The sequence below is a fragment of the Oryza glaberrima genome, chromosome 10 (genome assembly GCF_000147395.1).
Source record: "Oryza glaberrima chromosome 10, OglaRS2, whole genome shotgun sequence".
Classification (NCBI taxonomy): Eukaryota; Viridiplantae; Streptophyta; class Magnoliopsida; order Poales; family Poaceae; genus Oryza; species Oryza glaberrima.
This window is the reverse complement of record NC_068335.1, coordinates 14,025,603-14,048,172: the sequence shown is the minus strand read 5'-3', so window position 1 is coordinate 14,048,172 and position 22,570 is coordinate 14,025,603. Positions and strand designations below refer to the sequence as shown.

Below are 22,570 nucleotides of genomic sequence, written 5' to 3'. Positions count from 1 at the left end.
GGTGTACTGCCTTCATATTATAAGTCTTTTTGATTTTTATTGTCAATTTTTTAAATTTTGATTGGGTTTATTAGAAAATTTTGGCAACATTTGAAACTTTATTTAATCTAATATTGAATATATTTTGATAATATATTTATTTCGTGTTAGGAATACCATTACATTTTTCATAAACTTGATCAAACATAAAAGTTTTACTAAGAAAAAAGTCAAAACGAATTATAATATAAAACAAAAGGAACATGTATTTGTATTTTACTTATGTGCATGATACTCTGATTAATTATCGCCTACGACATTATGCTGTATTGATACTAGACAATAACACGTGGAGATGGAATTGATGGAGCACGACGGTATATTATCGCCTACGACATTTCAAATGGTTTTTAAATTGATGGAGTACTCAATAGTAAGATGAAAAGGCTGAAAGCGTTTACTGATCGTGAATCATGTGGCAAATCCATTTTCCAATTAAAAACCATTTGAAAAAAGAAAAAGATGGACGAGACGCTGTTGGAAGACGACGGGATTGTTCAGAGTTGTGGGATTCACCTCCTCTGTTCGCTGTGCTTGCTCTGTTCGAGAGGAATGTGGTCAGCAACATAGCACAGCACCTGACAGGCTGACATGCTTCTTTATACTTCTTTATATTATACATGTAGAAAATAGGGTGATATATTAGCACATAATTAATTAAGTATTACTTAAAAATTAAATTAATGTGGTTTTCAAAAGCAATTTTTTTTATAGAATACATACCGTTTAGTAATTTGGGAAACGTACACGTAAAAAAAAGAAAGATACGGTTAAGACCTATGACTATCAAAGATAGCTCAATTCCGGGGTTGGTATATAGCTGATCCACGAAGTGCATTTTCCGTTTTATATGTTTGAGAGGAGAGGAAAAGATAAGATTGAGAATATACGCAAAACGAGATGAGTCATTAGTGCATGGTTAATTGAGTATTAACTATTTTAAATTGCAAAAAATAGATTAATATGATTTTTAAAGCAACTTTCCTATTAAAAAGTTTTAAAAAACATCCCATTTAATAGTTTAGGAAGCGTGCACGTGACAAACGAGAGATAAATCTTCTCTCTTTCACCTGCTGCCGAACGCAGTTACAAGAGGTGCAATTTTAACTTTGGTGTGTTTGGATAATGTGAAATAAGGGGTGGGATTGAGATTGGGAAATAAATGAAAGGTTAGGATTAAATAGGTGAGAGAGAATGAATGGTTAGGATTTAAGATGGGTAAAAAATCATTTGCCTTACACATTTGCCAAACACTACCTTACTGGAATAAGAATTTTGAAGTAGAAGCTCTCTGTATCGACCGTCGGCCGGCCAGGATAAGCCATCCTAGCTCAAGCTGTCAAGTGATTGGGCGAGGCTAGAAGGCCCAGCAACCCTGCCAGTCAACTGGGCCGATAAATTCTGCTTAGACATAATTGTGTATCTGTGCTCAAAGTCTAAAATAGAAAGTATCCTATAATGTTTTCAAGGGAAGATGCATGCCCAAATGACCAAAATGGGCTGATGAGATTCAATGAACTAGCAGTATTTTAAATTCAGTTTTCAAGTTGTGGTGTGGCACATCCATTTTAAATCCTTTTTTTTTACCTACCTCACCACTCAACCTTTTTGCCCTCAGGCCTGCACCAGGTGTGGCTGCTGGCCTGCTACCCCAAATCATGTCTTCCTTTGCTTCCATTGCAATGCAAGTCACACACACACACACACACACATGGCACATTGCTCATTGATCTTAGCTATCTCCTTAACCATGGCATCATTGTATTTGCAGACTCTTGCAGGGTATAAAAACCCTTGTTTGCTCTCTGCGACTGCACCATCTCCATGACAGCTTAGTTAGTTTCTCTGGTTTGCTATATAGATTTAGACAGAGATGGCGTGCTTATCCTTGCTCTCCGGCGTTCATCCCCTACCACTACTCCTGCTCATTACTCTCTTAGGTACTCCTTTGTTCTAGAATAAGTTTACTTTTCGACCCTCCGATTTATCATAAATACATTTATTTTTAGTCATTATTATATTGGAGTTTGTAAAATTAGGAGATAAATACATTAAGAGTAGATAAAGCAAAAAATAATTGTATCAGGATTTGATAAAGTGAAGATATTTTAGTCTTTTAGGTTTTAATTGATATGTGGAGAATAGGAAAATTGAACTTATTGTAAAACGGAGGAAGTAGATCACATCCATAGCTTTTGTATATTAAATTAGTTCCATTAAAATCTACAATAAAATATGTCTGATTTATTTGAAACTGAAATTGCTACCTATTTTTATAAACTCTGTTAAAGAGAGAGAATAAAACCTACGTTCTTTTAATATGAAATGGATACCGTAAATCACACCCACCTACGTTCTTTTTCTTTTGGCAAAATTTACTTTTCAGCATTGGTAATTTCCATGAATTTTGTTGTGCTGCTGTGGATGATGATCAGGACCGGTGGCGCTCGTGCGCGGCGTCACCTTCCGCGTGGTGAACAAGTGCCCGTTCCCGGTGTGGCCGGCGGCGGCGCCCAACGCCGGCCACCCGGTGCTCGCCGGCGGCGGCTTCCTCCTCCCGCCGGGCCAGTCCAGGCGCGTCAGCGCGCCGCCCACCTGGAACGGCCGCTTCTGGGGCCGCACCGGCTGCAACTTCACCTCCACCGCCACCAACCACCACGGCAACGCCGCCGCGGCCTGCCTCACCGGCGACTGCGGCGGCCGCCTCGCGTGCAACGGCACCGCCGGCGCCCCTCCGGCCACCCTCGTCGAGGTGGACCTCCACGAGGACCAGAGCAAGGGGAGCTCCTACGACGTCAGCCTCGTCGATGGCTACAACCTGCCGGTGGCCGTGTGGACGAAGCCCCCCACCCCCGGCGCCGCCGCCGCCGATCGCAAGTGCGTCATCCCCGGCTGCGCCAAGAACGTCAACGCGGTGTGCCCGCCGGAGCTGCAGGTGACGGCGGCGGCGGCGGTGGTGGCGTGCAAGAGCGCGTGCGTGGCGTTCGGGACGGACGCGTTCTGCTGCCGCGGCGCGCACGGCACGGCGGAGACGTGCCGCGGCAGCGCGTACTCGCGGGTGTTCCGGGACGCGTGCCCGGCGTACGTCAGCTACCCGTACGACACGGCGGCGGCGGCGGCGAGGTGCTACGCGGAGGTGTACGTGCTCACGTTCTGTCCGTCCAGATGGGGCGCGGGGGCAGATCGTGTGGCCCAGGCTTGACGGATATGATGTGAGACGTATCGAGTAGACGAGTAACACTCCGGCATGCGTGTATCTAAGTAGGAGTAGTATGTACTATATACGGAGTATGTATTTATACGTGTACTATTACGTATTTACATTCATTATCGGGCGAACACTTTTGTTATAGGGTTAATTAAGTGCTTCCTCAGTTTTAAAATATAAATATTTTTAGCTACAAAATCTAAATAAATAATTATCTATAGATACATAGCTAAAATGCTCATATTTTAGGACGAATGTAATAAGTTGTTAAAGTTCAGTAGTTCTCTGTAAAAGGAATATCACGTACGTACACATGGCATTTCATAGTCGCATGCATAGTAGAATTAAAATGCCTATTATATCCTCACCTATACCATAGAAAAAATAAAGGGAAAAAAAAAGCTTGGTACATTACCATGCAATTAATTAAGTAATTACTATAACGAATTAAAACACTGGATTTGATAGATTTCTTATGGAACTTATATAAATATTGTCTACATCAACTTTTATATTGACTAGTTAGATGCCCGTGCGTTGCAACGGGTAAAAGTTATAAACCAATTTAAAAGCACACAGTAAGATAATGTTAAATAATTATTAAGTGTAATTCCTTTATAATAAAAACTTTAATATAGCACAAATAATAATTATATCACATGTTTATAGTTTTCATATGGTAGTAATACAAATCTACAAACAACGAAAGTTGGTGAATAAAATAGCATGTGAGTTGTATCAGAAAATAAAAACATTTGAAGCTAATAAAGTTCACGGGTTCACGAACAACATTCGGGTGAAAATACTCGTAGTTTTGAATTTGATAATCTGATAAAAAAATAGTTAACACCAAAATCCTTTCCCAAAACCATGAGCTAGACGATTACTTTTGCTAACTCCAACTATACAATACACCATTTTCTGGAACTAAATATTGACACTACCATCCTTTCACAAATTAATAAAAACTCTACGTATTGACACTACCATCCTTTCACAAAATAATAAAAACTATACATAAAACATGAGGTTGATTGCTTTTCATAATTCCATCTATACTATACACCATTTTCTGGAACTCAATGCTCATTCGTTTACTTCTTCCGGATGCTTCTCACTGGTCAATATGAAATATGTTATACTTGACCAATATCGTCTGAATATCGAGCACCTTGTCTTCATCAGCTTTACTGAGATGGTTAAGCTAGCAGTCAGCAGTGAATTCTCAGATAAAACAACAATTAAGAGCTAAACACCAATAGAAAATCAAAAAGTTCTATACTACTTCATACTTCAGAATGAATTAAAAAAACTTCAAATTTTCAACCAGCAAGCTTAATGCTGACTTGAATGACAATAAAGGGATATCATCTTTAAAAGTTTTGTTGTTATGAAAACAGGGAAATGAATTTCTAGATTAACTTGTAGTACAATCACATCCAAATTTATTAAATAACATCCGCAAGAGTAGTTGGCCTGAATTTAAGAGTGGCACAAATATGAAAAAGAGCTCGAGTTGATCACGTAATTTTACCTTTCTATTTGCCTATAGGACCACAATTTACAAAGATTCATACATGCAAAAGTGGCTATGAAAGAGGCCATGCTAGCTAGGTAAATCCTACTCGTAAATGTTAATTTGCAAACACTGAATACCTTGTTTCATCTCCAAGGGAGTATCAATGCCACACATTCATATGCATTTTGCACTAAAAAAGGATCTAAAATTCAGAGGCAATGCACCGACACCAACAAAGAATGTATAAATAAATAGATAAAAGAACGAAGTGTTTATAGTAGCACCTTTGCAGCATAAGGATCACATTCACATACATTGGGTTTTGCATAGCAAGCATAGAGTGCATGCACCCAGAAAGAAATATTGAGGGGAACATGAAGAGGCTTCCTTGAGGTATAGATATTGTCCATAGCTGGTGCCTGGAGGACGAGAGGAACTACCAATCTGCAAGGCAAACATATTGGTAAAAAGACAATTTTCCATCAGATATATGATTCTCTAATTTTGATTCAAGCAAATGGATTCTCTAACAATGGACATAAAATTGAATTTGTGTATCACATATGGTTCCCTGAAGATACATATAATATTTCTTGAATAAACAACAAATGGCTATGTGGGATAATTTTCTCTATACAAAATAGTTTTTGACCTCTAGGCTCTAATATTACCAATACGTAAAGCATTTTAAAGCACCAAAATAACTGTAAGAGAAATCGCATGTGCATGTGCAGACCTATTTGTGCACAGGAACAAACACCACCTAAAAAGAATCAACAAGTAGCCGACAATGTTCAGTAGGAACTATTTTATACTCCCTTCATCCCAAAATATTTGACGCCGTTGACTTTTTTAAAAATATTTGACCGTTCATCTTATTAAAAAAATTTAGTAATTATTAATTCTTTTCCTATCATTTGATTTATTGTTAAATATACTTTTATGTATACATATAGTTTTTGAATAAGACGAACGGTCAAACATGTTTAAAAAAGTCAACGGCGTCAAACATTTAGGAAAGGAGGGAGTAATAAACATGAATAGCAAGTCGATCGTAAAGTTGAGTGATTCTTTATCTTGGTTATAATCTGAAATTCCGAACTGTGATCTTCTCGCAAACAATATGCTTACGTGTTCACTTTCATTTGGTGGCACTATTCTGCTGCAGCAGTTCAACAAAAATAGGAAGCCTTGGCAAATAGCAATTTCAGAATCACTGCATTATGGCCAATAGCAGTCATCTGATCATGCACACGACACATGACTGGATATTTGCACATATGGTTTATATTGTGATCATGGATTATTTAATTAAAGTAATCAGAAAACAATGGTTTCAAACACATGACTGGAAATTGACTGCAACTTAAGCCCAGTTTTTGCACCAATTAAGCACTGCATCCAACTCAGGGCCAGTCAGGACACAATTTACCCAATAAAACTCAAATAATGACATGACACAACCAAATGCCAGGAAAAAATGGAAGAATATTTGACTCATAAAACTCAAATAATGTTGGCGCCTCGTAAGATAAAAATACCGTAACTCTAATCAAGTCCCATGTCACTTTTTTATCTGTGTACAAGTTACTCATTTCAATTTATCTATTTGAGATCAGTCACAGATCAAGCATAAAAAAATACTTACTTTGCTGGATTCAAGGGCCATTGGAGCATTTCCTAAAACAAGATATGTGTAAGTGCAACTCGATCTGTCAATTAACCTGACATAAAGAACTGAAAAGTTACTTGGAATTTTTAAAGAACATAAGCAAGAAATTCGAAGCCTAATTATAACATTATATATAAGGCAGATCTTGCTCTAAAACATAACAAATATTAGAACATTGCAGCTTGCAACTATCTGTAGCCAAATCCCTGTAACGTAAAACTAAATAGCAGTCTAGGAGTGTTTCTTTCAACCACCTGAGCTGAAGTCATCGTAAGTGAGCATAATCAAGAGATTAGAGGGTTGGATAAGGGCCAATGTCTAACACAAATCAGTGGTGCCGCACTGCCACCACCAAACCCAATCTGCTGAACATTAGAGGGAATCACCAATAAAAAAGTTCAGGAGCAAGAATTGGAATCGAATTACCAGCCTGATCCATTGTATGAACCACGATATGTTATGATGTTGTTACTGCTGCAGCAAAGCAAGATTATAGGGAGTGCGAGACACGTCGGCCTCGGGCGCTCCGGAGACCAGTGACGGCCTGAATGGTTTGTGGAGCACCATCGTCGGCGAGTCGCGGGTGAGGAAGAGCCGACGGCGGGGCAGATGCCACTGGTGGTCGCAGGGAGGCAGAGAGGCCGACGGCGCTCCACTGTTTTTGTGGATCAGGATTTAGGAGCAGATGGGGACCACGATAATAGGGAGGATATACGCAGGGCAACCGTCAGTGGTGGAGAAGCAGCAGCGGACGACGTCGTCTCGACTCGGGATCGGCAGTGCCCGCGCCCGTGCCGATGCCTGCAACGACGACGATGCATGGTGCTTGAGGCGGTGGATTGAACGGCGCGGTGTCAATCTGGCTGCGGAGGGGGCGAGGAGGCGACGCCGTCTCGACTGGGGAGGGAGGCGGTGTGGTGGATGCAGGCAAGCAGGGGCGACGGGGCGGCTGCGACGATGGGGAGGGGTGCGGCATGGAGGAGAAAGGGATGGGAGTGCCAGGGAGGACGGCAGCGACGATGGGGAAGGAGGAAAGGGGGAGAGAACGGATCGGGGATGCGGGCGGTTGAGGGGGTTGCGGCGGCGTGGGTCGGGGGGTTGAGGGTAGGGGAGAGGAGAGAGCGATCGAGATTCGAGGGAGACGCGTGCACTGGATGCGTAGGAAGAGAAAGGCGATCTGAGCCGTTTGATTAGGCTATCCCACGTTCTATATTTCGCGTGTCTGTCAAGGTTGGAGTCACCGCCACCACTACAGAACTTTTAAGTAGTAGAGATATCCCCAAAATGAAAAGAAAAAATGACTCCACAACTAATTGGGCCAGAATCACACGGAGCTTTGGGACCAAGATAAGGAAAAAGTACGCCGAAGGTCCCTCAACTTGTCATCGAGTTACAAAATTGTTCTCCAACCGTAAAACCGGATATTTGACGTCCCTCAACTTACAAGGTCGTACGCTTTAGGTCCTTTAGTGGTTTTGACCTCGGTTTTATCCGACGTGGCGGCTGAATCAACGTGAGACCTGCAACGTCATTGTCTCTTTCCCCCACTTCTCTCCCTTCCTCCTCTCTCTCTCACTTCTCTGCGCGGCGGGTGGGGAGGAGGCTGGCAAGGCGAGGCGGGAGAGGAGGAGGGCGTCGGTGGCTGGCGACGGCCAACGCGACAGTGGTGTCAGTGGCCAAATCTGCGCTTCTTGGCTGCCGCCGTCGCCGCACGCCCTAGTCCGCTTCACTAGCGGCTTCTCGGTGGTCTGCAAGGGTGGCGCCCGGCAGCTGCGATGGCAGCAACGCGTTCAACAAAGCCACGACCAGCAACAACAAGAAACGGCAGCAACAAGAACAAGAAAGGAAAATCAAACTTTTTTCTTTCCCCTAGTACTGTTCTCGATTCATTGAGGCTTCGAAGGCGCACACAGAGAAATCCACACAGAAAGCCACAAGAACTTTCCAAATAAGATCAAAACTTACAATCAGTTGATTAGTTCTTGTAATCAAGAAGAGGAACGAGTCAATTAGAAAATCCAAACAATCACTAGTGGAGAAATCGTTTTTAGTCCCGGTTCGTAACCCCCCTATAGTCCCGGTTTTCAAACCGGGACTACGAATCCGGGACTAAAGATCTCTATCTTTAGTCCCGGTTCAAATACCCGGGACTAAAGATCGATCTTTAGTCCCGGTACTAAAGATGGGAGTGGGCAATAGTTTTTTTTCATTTACTTACTATTTAATCTCTAATTTATTTTCTCCCAAATTAGGTGGGATGCGTACCATCCCAAATACACAAATCAATCATATACACTACAGATTATACATCCCAAATCAAACCCCAAATCAAAGAAACATCCCAAATATACAAATCATACACAAATCATGTACATCTCAGATCCATACAATGAGATTCCAAAAAAAAAATTATACATCTCAATCCATACAATGAACCACAAATTCTTCATTTCAATCTACACATGGATCACAAATTCTTTGAAAAAAAAAGAAAAAAAACGAAGCAAAGCCGCCGGCCGGCTGAGCCGGCCGCCGCCTCCCCTCCTCCCCGGCCGCCGCCGCCGCCACGCGGCCCTCCGTGCCGGCCGCCGCCGCACTGCCCTCCGCTGGCCGGGCTGCCCACCCCCTCCTGCTGCACACACTGGATCGAGTTGGGAAGGGGAGTTGGGAAGGGATAAGAAGAAAAAGAGATAAGGAGGAAGGGAAGAGATAAGATTAGAGATGGAGGGAGAGAGGAGTGGGTGTGGATGAGAAAAGAGTGGACGAAAAAAGAGGATAATTTATATAGTGCATTTTGATCTTTAATTCCGGTTCGTAACACCAACCGGGACTAAAGATCACGTGATCTTTAGTCCCGGTTGGTGTTACGAACCGGGATTAAAGATCCGATCTTTACTCCCGGTTCGTAACTCCAACCGCGACTAAAGATCCTGGAGGGGCCTGACAACACCTGACAGCATGTGAACCGGGACTAAAGATCATCGGTAACACCAACCAGGACTAAAGATCACGTAGTCTCGTTCTACTTATAAACCGGGACTAAAAACCATCTTTAGTCCCGGTTTTTACTGCATCCGAGACTATTGTGGTTTTTGGTCGACCGGGCAAAGATGGTTTCTCCACTAGTGAATGAAGATGAGCGAATGGGTATAAGAGACTGGGAAATTTAACTATTTGCCACTATTAGATTTGGCAATTATCAAAATGCCCTTCTTATATTTGTACATACTTTTTTCCCTCTTAAGTGGTGGTTCCTTAACTATTCGTTACTTTTGCCCACGTGGCATGCCAACGTGGCATATAGGTCTAAACGGGCTCCAACTCGCTCCATGTGCTGACATGGCATGACACCTAAAACAAATTCGGAGACCTAAATATGTATTTTGGGAGTTCAAGAACCTGGATGATACACTCGCACAAGTTTAAAGAATGCCGTGTACATCACTCAAAATGTAAATTGTCGTCCTCCTCTCCCAATCGTACTTCCCCACACAAAAATCACACTGTTTCAAAACCAACCTAAACTATAAAAAGAACCATTATTCCGACGAGAAGATTTGATAGACAAGTTGTTCGTATTGCTCTAAATCCCATTGCCCCGCATGGACACGTTGGTACTAAAGATAAAGATAAAGGAAAAGGTACGAATTACCCCCCCCCACCCCCCGAACTATCGTGTTCGACCGAATTACCCCCTCGACCCAACCCAGAGCGGTTTTGTCCTACGTGGCAATCCGGTCAGCATTTTATTTTTTAAAAAATGGTGGGACTCACATGTCATACCCCCTCTTTCTCTCTTCCTCTATCTATCTCTCTCTCGGTCAGTCACTGGCAGCGGCGCGCACGCCGGCACGCATGGCATGGCACGGGGACGGGCGGTGGGCACCGGCGCGCGGGGGCGAGCCGGCGGTCGAAGTGCACGGCGGCACGCAGGGAGGGAGAGGTCGGCGCGCACGACGGCCATGGCGGAGAGGCGGGCGACAGCCGGAAGCGTCAGCGAAGGGAGGTAAAGGGAATGGGGGTGAGTAGAGGTGGATGGGGAGGTGGAGGAAATGCAGGGAGCAGGCCGGCGGTCGGCACGCATAGCGGCGGCCATGGTGGAGAGGCGGGCGGCGGCGCTCGCCATTGTGGCGCTGGTGGAGAGGCGAAGGTCCGCGAGGAGGCAGCCACGCGACGGCCTCCGCCTCCATCGCCGACCTCTCGGTCCGTCTCCGACTCCGCGAGCTCTGCCTCAGCCGACCGCCCGGGCGAGCTCCGCTTCCACCACCTCCGCCTGGTCCGTCCCCGCTCGGCGACTCCGACTCGGAGCAGGATGGAGAAGAGAACCGCCGTCCACGCTGACCGCCCTCCCCTGTCCCCATGCCGGCATGCGCGCGGCGCGCCATCTCGCGTCGACCAGAGATCTGCTGGCGAGCGGCAGGAGAAGAGGCGCCGGTGGAGATCCGCCATGCTCACCGCCCGTAGTGGCCTTCCGGCCGTCGCCCCCTGTGCCCCCGCCATCGCCGCCGGCCGCCACGCCCCCGTCACGCCCGCCGCACGCCACACCCATTGCTGCCGTATGCGAGAGAGAGGAAAAGAGGAAGAGGAGTATGACAGGTGGATCCCACATTTTTTTAATAAATAAAATGCTGACTGGATTGCCACGCGTACGCCACGTAGGACAAAACCACTCTGGATTGGGTCGAGGGAGGTAATTTGTCCGGTATTGAAAGTTGAGGGTGAACGATGTTTGGTTTTCGGGTTAGGGGGTAATTTGGTTGACCACGATAGTTCGGGAGGGGGGTAATTCGTACTTTTTCCAAAGATAATACACCTATATGTTTCCATTACCCCAATTTCCTAGTGATCAAACCCATCGTACATTTGTACGTTAAGTCTATTGTGTGATTTAATTTACACGTTCCTCTCAGAACAAATAAACAAGATCAACAAGATGAGAAACATTTCTTTCTCAGATCACTTCAGCTCTTTTCTCACAGAAAATTGCAAATCAAACATAAAACTAATGCGCTCAAGAAAGGCCATTAAGTGCTTCTTGCCGCGATGGTGCAAACTCTATGGTAAGCGCTGGAGCCACCATGTATCATATCCTATTTTGTATCATATCCTATTTTATTATAAAGTTGACGTGTACTAACTACTAAAACTTAATATGCATGTGCGCCACATCATCATGCACTAGCAATTATTATCTAGAGTATTTTAAATATCATATAAATATGACATATCATTTTATAATTTTGTTGTATTTTTTAAACTCAGTATGCAAGCAATGTCAAATCATTATGTTCACATCGTTTTCACATTATTTAAACATATAAATCTATCATTTTTATAAGGAAAAAGTACGAATTACCCCCCCCACCCGAACTATCGCGGTCGACCGAATTACCCCCTAAACCACAAATCCGAACATTCCTGACTCCCAACTATGCAAACCGGACGAATTACCCCCTTGACTCAATCCGCGGTGGTTTTGGTCTACGTGGTGTACGCGTGGCAGTTCAGTCAGCATTTTATTGATTAAAAAAATGTAGGACCCACTCTCTTCTCTCTCTCACTCTCTGTCTTCTCTCTCACTCTTCCTCTCTCTCACGCGCACAGCGGCGAGGACGGCAGCACGCACGGCGCGGCGGCGCGCACGCACGCGGCCGGGGGCCGGAGGCGGCGGCGAGGACGGTGGTTTGCCCCGCGCGCTCCATCGACCTCCCTCCGCCCCGCGCGCTCCGTCGACCTCCCTGGCTACCTCGATCTCCGGGCTGTGCTTTCCCTTCCTTCCTTTCACCTTCCCCTCCATTGGATCGGTGCTGTCGCCGCAGGAGCTCACCATCACATGGCCCGACGACTGACAACTCCACCTCTGGGAAGGCGATGTCCTCTCAGCCATGCTCCCCGCATATTGGTCTGCTCGGCTCGGCATCGCTGGCTCGTTTTACTGGTGACGCACGCCTAGTGTTCGATATAATGTCTCAGTGAGGTGGCCTGACTGCTTGCATGATCGTTTTTTCATGTTGTTGGGCAGCGCGATGCATATTGGGAGGCCATGATGCCCAACCTGAAACCACCGGTGACCACGACGGCACGAGCTTTGGAGTCCAGGGAGGAGATCCTCAAAGCGCTGCGCCGCCGCCTCCGGGCCTGTCCGCATGCGTGTGTGCCGCCGCACCATGCGTGCCGCCGTGCGCGTCTCGGCCACACCGCCGTCCTCGCCGCCACCTCCGGCCCCCGTCCGCGTGCGTGCCACCATCCTCACTCCCGTGCGCGTCTCGGCCACGCCGCCATCCTCGCCACCGCCTCCGGCCCCCGACCACGTGCGTGCGCGCCGCCATGCCGTACGTGCCGCACCGTCAGGGGGGTAATTCGTCCGGTTTGCATAGTTGGGGGTGAGGAATGTCCGGTTTTGTGGTTTAGAGGGTAATTCGGTCAACTACGATTGTTCGGGAGGTGTAATTACTATTTTTTCCTTTTTATAATGTATAGCATGGATTCATCCATGTATCCTGCAGCAAAGCGCGGGGTATCAACTAGTATTCCTAATGAAACACGATCAATCGTTGCACGGCCTAACCGCTCGTCTCACCTTGAACCGCTAGATCGAGGGTGCCTTGTAGTGGCTAGTGCGCGGCTCAGATAAGTCATCCTCAACGGCGATAGTGACATAGATCGACTTTGGCCCGGTGAATATAGATGGCGGTGAAAATTGGGATGCTACAACCATGACGGCGGTAATCAGAATTGCACTACATGTCGCGGCGGTTCCGGTGGTGATGCATTATATGGTGGTGGGCAGAAGACTAAGAGCAGATATAATAGTAGACTATTAGCCAACTATAAATATATTTTAATAAAATAAAAATGATAGAGAATAATAGCGGGCTACAGATCTGTAGCCAGTTGTAATACGGACTCTAATACGTAATGTGTATATGACAGGTGTGACCATATACCAATAGTATAGTAAGCAATTATTGTATAAAATAGCCATTAGATTGGCTATAGCTGAATTGGAGCTAGTAGTTGACTATACTATAAAACTTGCTCTAACATTGATGGCGCCAGTGGCGGTGGCAAGCAGCATGTCAAAGCATATGTACGCTTGATACGATCGAGATTCGAGAGGTGACTGAGAGCTCGAGCCAAGAGACCGCGAGCCTGTGCCCGAAAAAAAAAAAGAAGGTGATCTCAAAGGGCCAAAGAAAGAAAGAAAAAAGAAAACGTGATCTCAAAGGGCCATATTCTTTTTCCATTGGATTGGGCCGAAATACAGTTTATCCAATCACTCTTTTGAGCCCAAGGTCAGAAAATTCTTAAGGTCATGTATTTCTAACCCCGGTTTGGGGCCAATTACATTACAGTCCTTCCAATCAGGCTCTTTCCTTCTTTACTTTGGGCATCATGGCAGGGTAGGGTAGTAGATAGAGAGACTATTGTTGTTAATGACTACTTCAAGATGAGGAAGGAAGAAGTCGATAGCAATTGCCAGCTTGCTAGCGGCACACACAAACATATGCACTGGTATGATACTCCCTCCGTTTCAAAATGTTTGACACCGTTGACTTTTTAGTACATATTTGACCGTTCTTCTTATTTAAAAAATTTATGAAATATGTAAAACTATATGTGTACATGAAAGTATATTTAACAATGAATCAAATGATATAAAAAGAATAAATAATTACTTAAATTTTTTTAATAAGACGAATTGTCAAACACGTACTAAAAGGTAAACGGTGTCAAACATTTTGAAACGGATGGAGTATATTGCGCGTGCCTCATGGGTAGGATCAGAAGGAAGCAAGGATTCTGGGGCTTTGCTAATCGAGCATCCTTTCTTCTCCGTCGTCTGATCTGCTCTTCGACAAATCACGGTCGTCCGTGTGGCCATCCTGTGCTCACCAGGCGCCGTCCGATCCCGACCGTCAATCGGCCTTGGTCGATCCTAGCCGTTCGTCCCTGCCAATCCTCCCGGTGGACCGGGTTCACGATGGACAACCATCTTCCAGTTGTTGATGCTTGGGACCCACTTGTCACTATCGTCACCGGCTTCGCCACGGCTGATGCAATAAGTTTCATTTATTGCATCATAAATCGATATATCCTTGTCTCAGCACTTTTGAAATTAATAACTAATTCATGTAAACTTTAAAATAGATCATTCAACTTGCAAGATTCATTTAAATTCAAGATCTACATGTTTGTTTATTTTTATATACGGTTTTATTTCGCTTTTATTAGAGTTTTTTCTCGTTTTGCGTGCCAACGTGTTAGAATCCACAATCTCAGAAGACCGGAAAAGAGTTCAAGAGATTAATCGAAGATGCCAGACAAAGTCACATATTTCTCCTTGAACAGGTTGAACCTACTTTGTAAAAATGTTTTGTCGTTTACAAATAAAATGCATGCTCTGTTAATTACTCGATGTTGGCTAGGGCTGCTTGCCCTTAGCTCAATCAACTCGTGAGCAGCTCGCAAAACATCTCAAGTAGACTCGATATTTTAAACCCATTGAAACATCAGCTCAACTCGTTTAGAAAACTCAATGAACTGAGCTGAACCCAAGCCACGAGCTTTTCGTCTAGGTCCGTATACACTACACAATTCCTGAGTTCTTGTTGGTAGTAACTAAATTATACATGAATTATACATGCTATCTCCCTGCACCATCACATATTAGTTTCTTTGCGTATATATATCTGACTAGGAAACTGTCAGTGCGGCAACGGGTAAATGTGTTTTTTATGGTACAATAACTATTAAGAGTCGAGTAACAAATTAAAATATTAGGATCGCTATACATTATAATTGAAAACGTTAACGAAATATTTTCTTGGTTTTGGGAAAAAGCCAATTTCTTCATTCCTTTTAACCCAGCCCAGTTCGTTACCTCCCTCCGCTCAGCCTGCCTCCCTTCGGCCCAACCTACAAGTGGAGCCATAGGCCCAGCTAGCACAACCAAACTGGTGTCTTTGATAGTGTCGTACCCGTATGATTCCGGAACCGATCCTCCCCACCAAATCCGTCTGGATATTTGTTGATCTCTCAAAATTGGTTGAGAGCTTCTTAGCCACTCAATCTCCTCTTTCCGTTTTTTCCAAAATCGGAACAATCCGCAAAATTGGAGATAAAAACAGCCTAGAAGCTCGTCGACCGCCTATCATTGCCGACTGTTAATTGGAGATTAAATTCGGTGAATTAAGGCCAAACTGAAGGGAAATCATGGGACAAATGATGAGGGAGGAGCGGGGAATCGACTTAAGACAGATCAACATGGTGGCGGCGGTAGGGTTTGGCCCGCGCAGTGGCTGGAGGCACCCTGTGTGCTAGCGGATCGAATCAGATGAGGACGACATTCGGAAAAACAAAAACATTGCTATTTTTTATTAGGTATAGATATAGATAGGTATGATCTATTAGCTTAACTATCGTAGATAAATAATAAAAGTCTTATAGAATCAAGCTCGTTAGAAGCTCGAGCTTAGCCCGGTAAAGCTCACGAGCTTTAGCTCGGTAAAGTTCGTGTTGAGCTCAAGCCGAGCTCAAGTCGAGCCTGCCACCCATCAAGCTTGAGTGACTTGTGAGCCTCGCATGTTTTTCATTACAGCCCTAGCGATTCACTATGGCCTGGTTTAGTTCCCAACTTTTTCTTCAAACTTTCAACTTTTTCATCACATCAAAACTTTCCTACTCACACAAACTTCCAACTTTTCCATCACATCATTCCAATTTCAATCAAACTTCTAATTTTGGTATGAACTAAACACACCCTAGGTCAGCCCTCAAAATAAAAAATATCAATAGCAACTTCGCTTATACACTATGTACCGTGCCACCAACTTACTAGATTACACATAGAAAAACCTACTCCCTCCATATATAACAGGGAAATGCTACGTAACTATTCTGACTATTCGATCATAATGATACGTTTGATATTTGGTAGGTATCAACTAATACACCGTCTGAACAAGATGATACCTCTAAGGTATTGTCTGATATTTGGTATGTATTGGCTGATATTAAGGTATCAGGTGATATTTTAGAGGTATCATTTGATCTTAATGGGATACCACTACGTAGCATTCCTCCGCATAATATAGAGGTAGTAAAAAAAAAAGAAAAGAAAAACTCATGAGTTGGAAGGGTCCTATCTCATCGTGCCGGTGCTCCATACCAATTTTCTCGAATCTACAAATACACAGGAGACGACCACCAGCCGCGTCACGGCCAAGCACACCGAAATTCCAACGAGAACCCCTCGCATTATTCCGCGACGCGACCACGGGAAGACACGGGACACGGAAGAGGGGAGAGAGCGAGAGCGAGATAGAGTTCGAGTTCTACGCCCAAAACCCTAGCAAGCTCCCCCGCCCCGCCCCGCGTCTCCAGAACCTTCCAGAAGCTTCCAACCCCCCCACCCCCCACCACCAGGTGAGTGGATCTCCCATTTCCCCCCCTCTCCCCGCGAGCTCGCCCCGGGCGGGGGATCCTAGTCTTGACCCGTGTGCGTGTGTGATTCATTCCGCCGCAGGAAGACCGTGCTTGGATCGCGCGGGGGAGGCAACGCTGGCGGCGCGCAGGTGATGGCGGATCCGCCTGGCGGTGGGGGATCTAGCGCTTGCGTCTGTGAGCGGAGGGAGGCGGAGGCGGTGGTGGTGGTGGTGGTGCCGGAGCTGGGGAGAAGAGGAGGAGAGCAGCGGAGGGGAGGATGCTGAGCGTGGTGCGGGTGCACCTGCCCTCGGAGATCCCGATCGTGGGCTGCGAGATCACGCCCTACGTGCTGCTGCGGCTGCCCACCGGCGTCGTCTCCACCGACGATGTCCCGGAGGCCGCCCCCGCGGATGGCTACTTCATGCGGTACAGATGGTGAGTAACTCCTCGAGACTCTGAAAATCTTAGTTGAATCAGATGAGAGCTGTGGATTGTGTACTTCTGCTTGCTTGATTGCTAAATGTTGCGCACTAAACTTATTGCTGAATGTTGGGCACTAAACTTTGACCAAGCAAGGGGAATTTTCGTAGCTTTGGTCAGGCAGATTTCTATGTGCTTATATAGTTGTTAAAGTTTGGGGAATGCTCATTTATTGGCTCAACTCCTTCATAAATGAAGCATAGTTGGATGTATTCAGATTAAATGGTCTAATAAGCTTATCGTTTGTTTTGTCTGAAAAATGGAGCCTTAGAGATTGTAAAATTTAGATGCGGAAACATCTATACTGCTGAGTTGGAAACATAGTTTGATGCATATGAATTGAACCGTTTGGTACATGTTTTTCAAATTGCATTATGACATATCAGGAAGCACAGTTTAGCTAATATTAATTGCTATCATGAGTGATTCATTGAAAAGTGCCATTAATTGGGTGGTTTCTGATGATAAAACAAGTGTTATTAGAACTATGGGACAGTAGCAAGTATTTTTGATATGGGGTATGTTATGATGGCTTGAGAAATGTTGTCGTGCAAGAATGTTAGTAGTATCCATCTTCGATGGAATAGGTATATAACACACTTTATGGTGTTCTGTTGGATCATCCTATAGTTCCTATTGAGAGGCCCTGTTCTATGAGTTCTATCAGTTTCTCCTCATTGTCTGTTGAGTTGTTGTAGAATTGGATCCATTACGCTGATAATAAACATGATTTTATATGCTCAAGATGTGCAAATAGCACTGATGTACACGATGCTTATAGCTAGTTTCTGTGAGCTGATAATGCAAAACACTAGCTCTTTAGGTGGCCTTTGTTGGTTTCAACACTTCCAGTTCCAATGGGATTTGGTTATAATGTTTTGATTTACTCCTTGAAGGTACCGTATACAAAGTGATCGAAAAGTCGCAATCTGCAGTGTACATCCAATGGAACAAGCAACAATTCAGTGCCTTGGTTGCGTCAAGTCAAAAATACCTGTTGCTAAGAGCTACCATTGTTCTGCTAAGTGCTTCTCTGATGCATGGCAGCACCATAGGGTCTTGCATGAGCGAGCTAGTAGTGCATTAAACGAAAATGGAGCTGAAGAAGAGGAGCTATTTGGCAGATTTGGTAGCACTGGTTCTGGGGTTCTTAGTACTACTGGTTCTGGATCGATATCAAATCTTGGACAGAGTCCTGGTTTGAATAATGGCCCCGTGCCTTTATATCCTTCAGGCACTGATAAGAACTCGGGTGAAACTTGGTATGAAGTGGGGCGCACACGGACATATACACCAACTGCTGATGATATTGGACATGTTCTAAGATTTGAATGCGTGTCTGTGGATGCTGAAAAAAAGGTACCTGTTGGACCTCCAACTTCAATTATGACATCCCGTGTGATTCCAGCACCAACTCCAACTCCACGTCGCCTTATCCAAGTGAATGGAGATGTTTTGAGTCACTTAGATTTGGACAGCCAAACATCTTTCGGGACATTCTCAGTGCTGTCCTACAATATTCTTGCTGATGCATATGCTACAAGTGACGCGTATAGCTACTGCCCAACATGGGCACTTTCTTGGACATACAGAAGACAGAACTTGATGCGTGAGATTATTGGTTATCATGCTGATATCATCTGTCTTCAGGAGGTATCATATATATCAACTAAATTTCCCTATTAACTTTTTTGGTGATTTGTTCTATTATTTCCCCCACACAGTTACAGTTAATTGAATGCTATGCTAGATTATGGTGGTTGGGCTGCTGTTTCAACTGATGCAAATTTTCCACACTTACCTAGAGTTTTCTGAAGCTTCTTGTCATATTATGCTCTAATAATACTTGATTGGTCTCATCATTTTGAACTGAATTCATATAATAAAAATGCTAAGAAACAAAACTGCCCTAAAATAGTATTGTAGGTTGACTTCTTTGTGAAATTGAATCCATAAGTAATCTACCTTCATAAAATTAAGTTGAATCCTACTGTTTTCAGGTACAACTGAACCACTTTGAAGATTTTTTTTCACCCGAGCTTGATAAACATGGATATCAGGCACTTTACAAGAAAAGGACAACAGAGGTATATTTGACTGCATCTGGTTCTATTATAATACGCATTTATACGCTTCAATTTCTTATTTGATTCTGCTTCATGTTTTTAAAGGTATATACTGGAGCTCCTCATGCCATCGATGGCTGTGCCACCTTTTTCCGTAGAGACAAATTTTCACACGTTAAAAAATATGAGGTACGGCCACTGCAGATTTGAGAGTGGTATGCTAATCTGCAGGCTGCAGCTATCTAATATTTCTTGTACCTGGTTGTTCAGGTTGAGTTCAATAAGGCTGCACAATCATTGACAGACGCAATTATTCCCTCTACCCAAAGAAGAGTTGCTTTGAGTCGATTGATTAAGGTATGATAAATTAATAGAAGAGGATATTGCATGCTAATTTATTCCATTGCTGACTTTTCATTATTGCTGGTTCTGTTTTCATTGAAGGATAATGTTGCACTGATTGCGGTTTTAGAAGCTAAATTCGGCAACCATGGAACTGACAATCCTGGCAAAAGGCAGCTTCTTTGTGTGGTATGTCAACAACTCTGCTTCAGAGAAGCACTTAGATGATAATTGTTAGCAGCATTCTGAAGGGATCAGTTAAATGTTTTCTTTGGACAACGGATTTGGACTCATTCAGGCCTCGTTTGGATGTGTCGAAATCCGAAAGCCCAGTCCATATATGCATGTATGGGATTTCAGTTCACTTTTCATGGCTTACATGTGGATGGACTGGGATTGAGGCCCATCCAAAAGATATGCCTTGGGAGAACTATGCAAGGTTTACATGAAATTAAGATGCATCCACATCTCTGAATCTTGATGCATGGCTTTAGTATTACATGTTTGTCAGGGTGACCTATCTTTAATTGACTTTTTTTTTGGTGGGGGAATGGGGGTTGGGGGTTTTATACAATTCTTCATACCGATAAACAGTCTTGACTTGATGCATTATGGCGTCATGGGGGTCACAGGTCTCATCACTTTTTCAACTGTTCTCACTCTGCAGGCAAATACACACGTAAATGTCCATCAAGACCTCAAAGATGTGAAGCTGTGGGAGGTCTGTGCCATCACATTTTCTTTATGCTAGTTTTGTGTAACATCTTAGAATTTCAGATTGACACTGTATGGCTTTTGCAGGTTCAAACTCTCCTAAAAGGGTTGGAAAAAATAGCTGTTAGTGCGGACATTCCAATGTTGGTCTGTGGGGATTTCAATTCAGTCCCTGGGAGGTGTGTATAAATATGCTATCACTGTAGTATTTATTTGGTAAAATTATTTTGAAACCATGGACTTCTAAGTACTCAATTATGCTTTCAGTTCTCCACATGGACTTCTTGCTATGGGCAAAGTTGATCAATTGCATCCAGATCTGGCCATAGATCCCCTTGGAATTTTACGCCCTGCGAGCAAGTTAACCCATCAGCTTCCTCTGGTACAGTAAAATATATTGGTCTGGTGATCCCTTTTATCCCATGATCAAAGAACTGTTACCAAGGGTCTTGCTTGTTTGTAGGTGAGTGCATATTCTTCATTTGCAAGAATGGTCGGTGTCGGCTATGATTTGGAGCACCAGCGGAGGAGGATGGACCCTGCAACAAATGAACCACTTTTCACAAACTGCACACGAGATTTCACTGGAACGGTTGATTACATATTTTACACAGGTCAGTTCCTGGACCAGTTTATATCTGTATGCTTTGATATTATAATTTTGTAGCTTCAGTAAACATCTTTTAAGGATTACACAGCTAGTGTCATGAAACATTTAATGATGGCCCACACTTGCTTTCGTATTTCAGCGGATTCATTGTCAGTGGAGTCGTTGTTGGAACTTTTGGATGAGGAAAGTTTAAGAAAAGACACGGCCCTTCCTTCTCCTGAATGGTCTTCGGATCATATAGCACTCTTGGCAGAATTCCGGTGCAAGCCTAGAATCAGACGGTGACACCTTAGGTATGTCATAAGGGCATAACCACATTTTAATTGTACTGTAGGACTGCGGTGCTCTGATTTTGCTAGTGCAAACAGCACATGGCTCAAGTAAGATTTGGTGCCTGCTTCGCTGTCAAAGTGCCACATGTGCAAATACCTTTAAATTCCAGTGGTTTACATTTGTAACAATTAAAGCTAAGAAAATTGTTTTTTGCACAATAACTCATCTGAAAGTACGCAGAAATCGTCATTCTAGTCATGTTTGTTGTTGTCCATCACCTCATTTCATCTTGGTGAAAAGTAACATAACATGTAGTGGATCTTGTCTATTATGCGCAACACACGACACCCTTTCTTCATTTGATGTTCCAAGCTGACTGACTTTCTTCAGGTCGCGAATAGACGGTTAACTTCAGCACCCATGCGGTGGAACATTCTTCCACGGTGTGTGGGACTTGAGGAGGGATGGACGTAAGCGGATCCTCGGGGAAGGACCACCAGCACCAGCAGGCTTAGGGTAGTGGCCTCATGAAAGGGAGGCTTGTAATGTTGATTACCTCTTACATTTCCAACTCATGATGTTTTTAAGCGGCCCCATTGTAATATCACTTTCTATAGAAGGAAAGATCTCCTGAGAGAGAGAAACATTTTTATGACAGATTCAGATGCCATCATGGCTAGGCCATTTCAAATTTTCAATCCCTTCTCTTCTAGTACTATACTGCAGTTTTTTTACCCAACCCTGATCGTGCAGTGTGTACTTGTTGGAACTTGTCAAACTTTTATGGCAAATTTTAGTTGTTGCAGGGTTGACAAATGGGGAGATGAATGGTTGGTGCTTTGGTGGGCACCTGATGTCTTGGCCATTTATACAGGTACTGTGGTTTTGCTGTTTGTACGTAGTATAGATGGTAGTTAGCCTTGGTGTCCATGTGCCACCGTGTCATGAGTTGGCTGGAACATGTTACATGTATTTGGCTTATTCTAATTTGGCTTGTCTGATCTGATCGCCACCAAACGCTCAACATTTAGGCGATGAAAACAGCGAGAGATCGCTGGAGATAATAACCATCGGGTATCAAGCTCACCAATCTTGATTTGGTCATGGACATTACTAATCGTACTCTTGGAAGTTTCTCTCTTCGTTGGTTGGTCAGGTCTGTTGGGACCCACTTGCAGCGAGAGGAGTGGTGGGCCCACCCCTCGTGGCGCAGGTCGAT

The 22,570-nt window shown here is 44.1% G+C and overlaps 2 protein-coding genes across 2 annotated transcripts; both read left to right on the top strand.

The window, feature by feature from the left end:
* Positions 1–1,845: 1,845 nt before the first annotated feature.
* Positions 1,846–3,545, top strand: LOC127752940 (pathogenesis-related thaumatin-like protein 3.5). Its single transcript, XM_052278390.1, has 2 exons — positions 1,846–1,979; positions 2,475–3,545. Exons 1-2 carry the CDS (start codon positions 1,913–1,915, stop codon positions 3,239–3,241), a joined length of 834 nt encoding a protein of 277 aa, XP_052134350.1. The 5' UTR covers positions 1,846–1,912; the 3' UTR covers positions 3,242–3,545.
* Positions 3,546–16,658: 13,113 nt separating this feature from the next.
* LOC127752622 (carbon catabolite repressor protein 4 homolog 1-like) lies at positions 16,659–22,049 on the top strand. The gene is made up of 13 exons (XM_052278032.1): positions 16,659–16,866; positions 16,967–17,301; positions 18,243–18,999; positions 19,347–19,433; positions 19,518–19,601; positions 19,683–19,769; positions 19,857–19,943; positions 20,422–20,475; positions 20,556–20,647; positions 20,736–20,850; positions 20,932–21,082; positions 21,218–21,371; positions 21,742–22,049. The coding sequence occupies exons 2-12, from the start codon at positions 17,144–17,146 to the stop codon at positions 21,361–21,363; spliced, it is 1,818 nt and encodes a 605-aa protein (XP_052133992.1). The 5' UTR covers positions 16,659–16,866; positions 16,967–17,143; the 3' UTR covers positions 21,364–21,371; positions 21,742–22,049.
* Positions 22,050–22,570: the final 521 nt, after the last annotated feature.